This window comes from Pipistrellus kuhlii, unplaced genomic scaffold (assembly GCF_014108245.1).
Source record: "Pipistrellus kuhlii isolate mPipKuh1 unplaced genomic scaffold, mPipKuh1.p scaffold_m20_p_9, whole genome shotgun sequence".
Taxonomy (NCBI): domain Eukaryota; kingdom Metazoa; phylum Chordata; class Mammalia; order Chiroptera; family Vespertilionidae; genus Pipistrellus; species Pipistrellus kuhlii.
The window spans coordinates 45879033-45889862 of NW_023425595.1; the positions used below are offsets into that span (position 1 = coordinate 45879033).

The following is a 10830-nucleotide window of genomic DNA, read 5'->3' on the forward strand; positions in this document are numbered from 1 at the left end:
TCAGAACTGCTTCAGGCGCTTGTGTGGGGGTCCTGAGGGGTTCACCTCAGCCACCAAGTGGGGATGGGATGCCACCAGTGCCTGCCACCCCGATGTCTCCACAACATTCTCAGCATGAAAGTTGATGAAATGCACTGCCTGAGTTTTCAATTGATCCGCACTGTACAAGTCAGCCAAGGTGAGCATTTCTGCAGCACTCTCCACAGACAGCTGACTACTCAGGGCTTCCTCACACATGACCTTCAAACGCTCCAGGGCATACTTGTCAGCAGCTGCCAGCAAACCATCAGCCATCTTGTCCAGGTTGGGAGCCTTCCCCGTGTAGATGAAGCACATCATTTCCTTAAACACTCCAGGCTCCATGTCAATGATTTCCACCTGATTCGTTATGCTCTCCTGCATTGCATGTCCAAACATGGCCCTAAACACTGGAGAACGAGCTGCTAAGATAGCTTTGTGAGCCTGGAATTCCTGGCCAGCCACACAAAAGCAACAGTCTGTGAACCAGGAATTCTCCCAAAGTCCTCCTAGCTCATCGGCCAGCTGGCACTTGGGAACCTTTACCATATTCCTGGGATACCGGCCAGAAATGGTGACGGAATCTTGCACCACACTCACCTCACAGAAGAGAGTCAGCTTGTCATCAGGGAGAAGGCTGTAGTCTTCATCCAAGAGAACATCTCTAGGGATGAATTCTTTGAATCCCCTTTCTTGGCCTTGTACAAATCTATATGCACAGCGACTCTCCAAAGACTGGACTTCTTCTCCCTTGTCATTCAGGATGGACAATTTGAATTTTGCAAAAAATACACTCTTTGGAGAACTGACTAGAAACAAGGAAAGTGACAGGTAATCTTTGCTTTCTTCATCTTGCCCTTTTGGGTAAACTCCCAAACACCATTTCAGTTGATCATTGGCTTCTGATGAAAAAGTTGAACTTTGAATGAATTCACCCACTTCCTGGCAGCAAAAGCTAAAGTTACTGATGGTCCACATGTGGGAGAATTTCATTACCTGGATCTGTGTGTGGCACCAGCTGGCAGCTACAGGGCCTCCGGACATTTCTGCCAGAAATGGAGGACTTGCAACGTTGGACATTGTGAGTTTGAAGGTTAAACAATATTTCCAAAGTCAGTGAAGAGATTTCTGTTCTCTTTTCAGCCAGGTTAAGTCAGTAGTGGAAAGATGAAGTTGTCTTGTCTAACACAAAATCCCCCAGAGCTGGGCCTACAGCTGCTGGAAAATGTCCTTCTGCATATGCTGCATACTCTTTACAATATCCAGCATTGTTTCTATTAACTGTCTGAAAGATGCATCTAAAACGTAAATGCTGCTGGGCTGGTGTTGCTCAATGATTGAGTGTCCACCTATGAAGCAGGAGGTCTGTTTCATTCCAGGTCAGGCATATGGCCAAGTTGCCGGATGGATCTCCACTGTGGGTCTGGCAGGATGCAGCAATTCAGTGACTGTCTCTCTTCATTGATATTTTTATGTCTCTTCCTCTCCCTTCTTCTCTGAAATAAAAATAAAATAAATAAAACATATGCTATCATAGCAGACAGATGCCCAACAATATCTAAGGTTCATATAATGATATTTATTGAGTTCCTTCTGAGTGCCAGGCATTTCTTTTTCTTTTTCTTTTTATAACTCTTTATTGTTCAGATGATTACAAATGTTTCTCTTTTTCCCCCCTCCATTGCGCCCCTCCACCAGATTACCATTCCACCCTTTGCCCTTTCCCCACCCCCCATTGTCCTCATCCATAGTGCACAGTTTATGTTTAGTCTCTTCCCACACCCCCCATTCCCCTTTTCCCAGAGAATCATCAATCCACTCCCATTCCATACCTCTGATTCTATTATATTCACCAGTTAATATTTTCATCAGATTTTTTTTAATTCCCTTGATTTTTAGTTTCACTTGTTGATAGTTACATTTTTGTTGTTCATAATTTTTGTATCTTCTACCTTTTCCTAAAGAACCCCCTTCAGCAATTCATATAATTCTGGTTTGGTGGTGATGAATCCTTTAGGTTTTTTTATTTGTGAAGCTCTTTATCTGGCCTTCAGTTCTGAGTGATAGCTTTGCTGGGTAGAGTAGGTTCTTGCTACTCATCACTTTGAATATTTCTTGCCATTCCCATCTGGCCTGCATGATTTCTATTGAGAAATCAACTGACAATCGTATAGGTGCTCCTTTATAGGTAACTACCTGCTTTTCTCTTGCTGCTTTTAATATTTTCTCTTTGTCTTTTGCTCTTAGCATTTTAATTATGATGTGTCTTGGTGTGGTACTCTTTGGATTCCTTTTGTTTGGGGTTCTGGGTGCTTCCTGGACTTGTATTTCTTTCCCTAGGTGGGGGAAGTTTTCTGTCACTATTTCTTCCAGTATGTTTTTGGTATCTTGCTCTCTGTCATCTTCTGGGACCCTCATAATTCTGATGTTGATTCACTTGAAGTTGTCCCAGAGGTTTCTTACACTATCTTCAACTTTCTGGATTCTCTTCTTTTCTTGGTTCTGTGGAGGAGTGTCCTCTAGCTCTTTGTGTTCCAAATCTTTGACTTGATTCTTGCAATCTTCCATTCTGTTTTTAGGACTCTGTGTAATAAATTTTTTTTTTTTAGACAATGTATTCTTTATTCCTAGTGGATCCCTTTTCATATCCTCATAGGTCTCATTTATTTTATAGGTCTTTTTTAGGAAATTCTTGAAAAAGCTTATAACCATGGTTTTGAACTCTATATCCAGTTGCTTTTTGTCCTCCATTTCTTTCTTTTGTGATGTTTCTTTGTCTCCGCATTTTCGCTGCTTCCCAGAGTTGGTAGGATGGATGTGTGTTTGGTGTCCTATATGGCTCAGTGGGTCAGCCTCCCCAGTTACCTGAGGTAGACATTGTTGGTGCTCCCCTTTGTGGACTGCATGTACAGCCTTGTTGTAGTTAAGTCTTGGTTGTTGTTGGTATCCCTGGGAGGAAATGGCCTTCAGGCCAATTAGATATGGATATCAGCTGTGTCTACTCTGGGATAGTTTTGTATTGGAGACAGTCTTATAGGATCAGACTTGCAAATTTGCAAAAGCCTCGGAGCTCAGCTTTGATGGGGCCGAGTCTGTGCTGAGCTGACAATCTTGGCTTCCCATCAGCCCTGACCTTGTGCACTCACCTGAGTTTCCGCCTGACCGTCCTGATTCCTCATGTAAGAGCGTGGGTGCCCCAGGGGCACTCCCGGAATTGGGTTGGGTCTCTGTAGTCTGGAGCTTCTGACTCCTTCTGCTATGGAGAGGCCACGGTAACCTCCGTGGTCAGACCTTTTTGTGCACACTCACTCCTGAACGACATAGACCCTGCCTGCTGAGGCTCTCAGCTCTCCCAGTCTCCCAGTCTGAGTCTCCAGGTGCCTTTCTCTACAGTCCGGACTCCACCTGTATGAGCCTGGGTCCACAGGGTTTCGGCCGGGATTGGGGTTCAGTGCAGTTGGAAAGGGTTCAATGCAATCGAGGACTTCTTTTCCCCTCCTGCCAGCCAGGCATTAGGCTGTACTTCCTCTATGCAAGCGCAACACCCTACCTCAGCATTTTGGGGCTCCCGATTCAATCCATGAGCTTCTCTCCTTTCTGGTTGTAGATTTTCCCACTCTACCAGCTTTCCTATATTTTTGGATGATTTCCATTCAGTATTTTATTTTTTTAATCATTTTTTTTAAATTAAATTATTATCTGTGTACATATCTTACCATTGACCCCCCCTCTCCTATACATGCCCTCCCTCCCCAGAGTTTTGTGTCCATTGGTTGTACTTATATGCCTGTATATGAGTCCTTTGGTTGATCTCTTATCTCTCCCAGATCTCCCTACCCTCCCCGTTGTAATTTGACAGTCTGCTTGTTGCTTTACTGTCTCTATATCTATGTTTTGGTTCATCAGTTTATAATGTTCTTTATTATCCATAAATGAGTGAGGTCATGTGGTGTTTCTCTTTCATTGACTGGCTTATTTCTCTCAGCATGATGTTCTCCAATTCCATCCAAGTTGCTGCAAATGATGAGAATTCCTTCTTTTTTGTGGCAGCATAGTATTCCATTGTGTAGATGTACCATAGTTTTTGGATCCAATCATCTGCTGACAGGCACATAGGCTGTTTCCAAATCCTAGCTATTGTAAATTGTGCTGCTATGAACAGAGGGGTGCATATATCCTTTCTGACTGGTGTTTCTAGTTTCTTGGGATATATTCCTAGGAGTGGGATTACTGGGTCAAATGGGAGTTCCATTTTCAGTTTTTTGAGGAAACTCCATACTGTTCTCCAGAGTCGTTGCACCAGTCTGCATTCCAACCAGCAGTGCACGAGGGTTCCTTTTTCTCCACAACCTCGCCAACACTTGTAGTTTGTTGATTTGTTGATGTTGGCCATTCTGACAGGTGTGAGATGGTACCGCATTGTCACTTTGAGCTTTTGTCTCTGCCACCGTGGCGGCCACAGCTTCTGCATCTGCCACCTCCGCTTCAGGGACCCAGACACCCCTCGTTATCCCTGGCAAAATCCAACCTTTCTTTGGAATCTGAGTGTCTACACTAATTGGGGCCCCGTAGCTGCTCAGTAGTCTCCACAGTTGTGGTTTTTTCAGGTCTCAGATACGATCTCCAGTTGCAGCTCTGATGTGATTGTGAGAAGCAGCAAGTACAAGTGTTTACCTATGCTGCCATCTTCCCAGAATCCCTTTCTGATTTTAGTTGTTTTGAAATTGTTGTTCGAGGGGACAGCTTAGGTGCTTACCTAGGCCACAATCTTGGTTTTCTCTTCTCCTGGTATTTCTAAAAGTGATCCTCTAATCCACTGGTGGAGAAGTCCTGCCTGAGGTCCAAATAAGGCCCTCAAAATCATTTGGTCTGGCCCTCCCAAGGCATTAGGGGTAATTTAAATGTTTGACCACATGAAGCAAGCTAATTGTTAATAATTTCAGTACATTTTGTATGGCCCTCAAATAATGGTAACAATATCCAAATGGCCCTTGGCACAAAAAGATTCCTCACCCCTATAATCTAATGTATTTACACTACAGTATAATCCCTAAAGTAGACTCCCTAAAAATCCAATTACTTCCCCTTTCCAACACTTAAAAGAAATTACAAATAATCCAATACTTTGGGACTCTCATCAAATTAAAACAAAATATTTTTTTTTGTCTATCTCATGTATAAAACAATAATTCTTGTGAACACAATTGCTTTCTCCCGATTTGTAATTAGAGTTAGCATCTTTTCCAGTTTCTTTTCTCTTTAATTTTCTTTGCAATAAATAAAATTGTTCATGTTTCTATTGCATAACCTATTACTTTTATTAACTCTAAGTATAGATTTTTTCATTGCATTCTATAAACAAATTACTTTCTGACTAAAATTAAATATATTATACACTTATAGTACATACTAAAATATTATTCTTGGCCAAAAGGCAGAGTTAGTCTCCTTCCAGGCTCTGGTCATAGCTTGACCATCTATCAGTCAGTACATAATCTTGTTTTGTGTGTGTTTCTATTTAAAGATATCTTATTTTATATATATTATTTACTATTAATATTGAATTCATGGCCAACAACCCTAGAGCTCATTCCTTAAGGAAGCTTATCTGATAAATACATTATCTCCATAAGGCATATCCCAGTGCTTTGGCACTTAGTTTGGATCTATTTTAAACAGTGTTGTCACCAATAAACATCAAATGCCAAAAGCCTGACATAATAAGACCATGGCAAAGACACTTACTTGCTGTTTGATCTTCTCCTTATTCAAACTCTGCTTAGAATCTTCAACTTGCCAGACTCAAATTTCTCCTTCTCAGTGCAAGTCCAAGAATGGCTAGGAAAACACCATGATTATTAGTTTTAGGAATATAAATAAATTCAGTGAATAAGCAAAATTGCAAATGCAGAATCTGTAAGTAAGAGGAAGGACTAACTGTATTTTTCTGGTGTGCCATATCTTCATGACTTTATATGAAAAGACAAAAAGAAAAGAAATTTAGGGAGGGAATATCCTAATAAGTTATTTTAAATAAAATGTTTTTATTAACTTTTAAGAGAGAGGAAGACAAAGATGAGACAGAGAAACATTTATGTCCTCCACACAGTGGATACAGTCTTGAGCTGTGGACCAAAGGGTGTCAGGTTAAATACTGGTCAAGGGCATTTATCTTGGTTGCTGCCTCTGCCCTTGCCCGGACCGTGGTGGGGACATATGCAGAAGGCAACCAATGGATGTGTTCCACTCTCATAGATATTTCTCTCTGCCTTTCCCTCTCTATTTCACTCTCCCTTTTTAAAAAACACACAGATATTTTATTGATTTTTACGGAGAGGAAGGGATAGAGATAGAGAATTAGAAACATCAATGAGAGAGAATTATCGATCAGCTGCCCCTTGCACACCTCCTACTGGGGAGGTGTCTGCAACCAAGGTACATGCCCTCAACTGGAATCAAACCTGGGACTCTTCAGTCTGCAGGCCGATGCTCTATCCAATGAACCAAACTAGTTAGGGCCACTTTCACTCAAAATCAATGGAAAAATATCCTCGGGTGAGAAATGAATGAATGAATAAATAAACAAATAAATAAATACAAAAGCCCTGGCCAGGGAAGACCAGTTGGGTAGAGCATCATCACCTATACCAAATGGTTGTGGATTAGATTCCTGATTAGGGCACAAGCCCTGGTTTCAGGTTTCACACCCATTCAAGGTGTGAATGGATTCAAGGCACTGGATTCCCATTATTCTCACACATAGATACTTCAATCTCTCACTCTCTCTCCTTAATTCTCCCTGGAAATAAATTTAAAAGAATAAGAAGAACAATAGGATGGCCTCTGTACACTAGAAGATCCTGAGATGCAGTTCATGGGACCATGAGTAGTTCATCTTTAAGTCCAGTGCCACCTATTTGAAAGCCTTACAGTTGTTAGGATCTATTTCAAAGTTTTCTAATATAGCCTGGAACTAAAGGTTTTAAAGGAAGAGCATAAAGGACCTTTATGAGGTGTTTATTGTGTGTGTGTGTTTTTTTCTCATTAATTGACACATTTATATTTCAGATTAATGAGTATGAAATTCTAACATGCATACATTATGTGAAACATTTTAGATGGTTTGTAATTTCTATAATTAGAGAAATCTCTTTTATGACCTAAAAACCACCTAATGGCAATATGATACTAAAATTTTTAAAAAATGAAAAAGCTTATAGCAAATATCAATATATTACAAGTGCTCCAAATCCAGATATTTGAAATATTGATGTCATTTCCATTAACTAAGAAATGTACTTTTCTACTTAGAGAAGATAACAGCAATTGGAGAGTTAAAAGGAAGATATTTGTAATAAGATAAAGTAGGCATTTTTGAGATATTTACTCAAAAAAATAAAAACATATCTATTCTAAATTCCATACTCACCGGAATCTACCCCCACCTCTGTAAATTCTGTTGATATCAAGGTCTGTAGGGATTCTCTTCACTCAACTGGCAGATCCAACTTCAGTCAGTCTACCCTGGAGAACTGAAGTGCCTCTGAACAGATGGGCCTTTTATAAGACTCCCCTTAGGCCACACCCATTTGCTACAATGGGCTGAAATCCATAAAAGGATTTAACCACCTTGAATAGATTATACAGATTGTAGTCTGATAGCTAATTAAGATTACAACACAAAGAAAACAACACGTGAGAGCTGATATCTTAACATAATGTAAATGTGTTTTGCTGTAAGATACATGAAACTTTTCAATATGCAATACAGTAGTAACTATAGACACTATCTTACAGATGCTGTAGAAAGTTAATTTTAACAGAGTTGCCATGATACCTGTATTTTGTTGAAACGCATCACAAGTTAGCAAGTTATTGATGCCCTTGCCTTATGAATTATTTCCCACATTATCAAATGTTTGGGAATTTAAGTCCTATTTTTAAAAATCTATGAAAATAATTAACCTTGCAGGAAGTTTAAAAAGTGAAAATCTAAGTAACTCCACTGTGTTGGGGAGCTTCTCTTTCCGTGTCCCGCATGGAAAGGGGGAAGGACAGGTTCCTGAGTGGAGGAACTGGGGATTAAGAAATAAAAGAAAGAAAGAGACCAGAGGCAGAAATAGATCCATAAGATGGGTGCCAAGTGGATGCTGTCAACACAGTGCATTTATTGATTTCCGGGAGGGACGGGGTGTTTAAGGTCAAAGAAGTTTTGGGTGTGCCCAGGTCCTATTCATTCCCTCATTCCTGGGATTTAGCATATCTAGATCTGGGTAAGTCAAGGTCCTATTTGTTCCTCATTCCAAGCACACGGATAAAGATAAGAAATCAGTACTGATAACGGTTTCTGACATTTTGGAACAGACTTGCCAGTCATCTCGTTCTCAGTTGACATTAACTTAAAGGTCATCCATGTGCATTCCCAGGGGCCCTCTACACTCAACTTTTTAAAATTATGGAAAAACAAATGTAAAAGCCAACAAAAACCACATATCCTAGATTTTAGGACCTATTATAGAAAGAGTTGAAGCTTCTGCCCTCTAACTCAGTGTATAGGATTGTGATTGTAATCCAACAGAAGGGTCATTGACCAGCAAGAACCCAAAATTAATTAATTCTCAGAAAATTATATCACACATTTCTCAACATGTTGAAAGTCACCACGTAAGCATATTGCAGCAGACATTTCATTTCCCAGCAAAAATCAATTAATTCTGTGGGCAGTGCCCTCCTATAAAGCTGTTACCTTGTGCTGTCCCTTATAGGAACTTGTCCAGCAGTCAAGTGCACTATTATTTCCTAGATTTCTGATTCTGTCACAAAGCATTTTAACCTTCTATAAGCCAGCTCCTGCAATCTCATTCCTACTTCAAATAATAAATATAGCAACTAGCCTGACAGGTGAGGTTGAATGGTTGAGTCTCCACCAATGAATCAGATAGACTTGGTTTGAATCTTGGTCAGGTCACACGCCAGAGTTTCAGGCTAGATTTCCTTAGAGGGCTTATAGCAGGCAGCCAATCCATCTTATCTGTCAACATTGATACTACCCTCTATCTCTCTCTGTGCTTCCTCTCTCTGAAATCAATGAAAAAGCAGATATTTATCAAAATAAATAAATATATTAACTAAGTTATTATAACCAAGTTTTCCTAGGTAGCATAGTAACTTCTCAATTTCCCTGCACCAAATCCAATCTTCAAAGGTAAGTCAAAATTCTTAGAATCTGCACATTATAGGCTAGTGGAAAAGATAAATGCATACACAGATAAATAAAAAAATTATTAAAGCTCAAATAAGAGGGATCTTCTGTGTACAATTTAGAAGAAAAGGAAGAGCAGATGACTGCACCTGAGAATCCTTCCCCCTCATCTTTCCCCAGAAAAGGCCCCGGAAAAATAATGATTAAAGAGGATTAAAGAGGTTAGAATCTCTGCCTTACAAAGAGTTTACAATGAGCTGGGCACTAAGAAGAAAAAAGATACTTCTCTGCCATGTGCAAGTTCCAAAACATTGGACTTCTGATGTTGCTCATCCATTTAGTGAAATGCCTACTTAAGTCCTCTAAATTGTACAATAATCATTGGATTTCTGGTCTTATTTTGAATTGTAAGAGTCCTTTGGATACAAATCTTTTAATATATATATGTATTAAAATATTGGCCCCAGAAATAAGAGCTTATACGTACATTCTGTGCCTAAATTGTGGGCTCCATCCTTAGTGGCACAAAACCAATGATTGCCTCTAATCATTGAGGTTTCTATTTCCCTTTCCATTCTTCCCTGAAATCAATAAAAACATATTAAAAAAACAACAAAATGTCTGCTGTTACCACATATATTCAACTCTAAGAAGAATTCCTATTCAATGCAATTAGGCAAGTGAAAGAAAAAAAAATCTTCTAAGAGGAAAGAAAGTTATCATAATTAATATTATTAGCTCAACATGATTGCATAATTAGAAATTTTCCTGAAATCTGTAATTCAAGAAGTTAGAAAGAAATGAGATCAGTGAATTTCCTCTAAACAATAAAAAAAAAAAAATAGAAAAGGAAATGTAAAGTGCATCTTACATAATCAGAAAATGAAATTCCTGAAAATAAATCTAATAAAAGTCATATGATTCTGTGTATATAATCTATTAAACACCATTGAAAATACTATGAGTCCTGTAAATGGGAATATCCCATATTCATGGATTGAAAGACATAATATAGTAATTATGTCCATTCTCACCAAAGAGACTAATACCATAAATAAGATTCAAAGCTTAAAAAATGTGTGTGCATATACATGTGTATGTAATTGAGAAATTGGTTTATAAATGTGTCTGACTAGCACTTTTAGAAGATGTTTTCGTTAATAATGGAGAGACAGACCACACACTAAGAATGAATCAGTACTAGTTTGTAGGCATTATCACCTCAATTACTTTCATATCTACATAGCACACATAAAACTGCTTCCATGTTGTGGGGGAGAATATTTGTGTAAAAGAATAGATAAACTGTCATAAGAACAGGGTATAAAGGTCTGAGAAGATCTATCTCAGCTTTTCTTTCCTTCAAGCAATGACCTTGAGTTTATGTAAGATATGGTAACCCAGGCAGCTGTAGTGGATTTAGAATCTCAATAAATCACAATTTCATTCTTTACTCATCACCTACTACCTACAATTATTGATAGACTTAAAAAGCCTTTGGGAGATTATTATCTTATCAAGCTGGAGCCCTCAGTAATAGGATTTGTGCCCTTATGAAGGAAACTTCAGAAAGCTCCCTCACCTCTACTAATTGGTAAAGACTGAAGGAG

At 39.1% G+C, this 10830-nt stretch overlaps 1 protein-coding gene across 1 annotated transcript; it reads right to left on the bottom strand.

Moving 5' to 3' along the window:
* Positions 1 to 1098, bottom strand: LOC118713760 (speckle-type POZ protein-like). Its single transcript, XM_036428653.1, has one exon. It carries the CDS (start codon positions 1096 to 1098, stop codon positions 1 to 3), a length of 1098 nt encoding a protein of 365 aa, XP_036284546.1.
* Positions 1099 to 10830: the final 9732 nt, after the last annotated feature.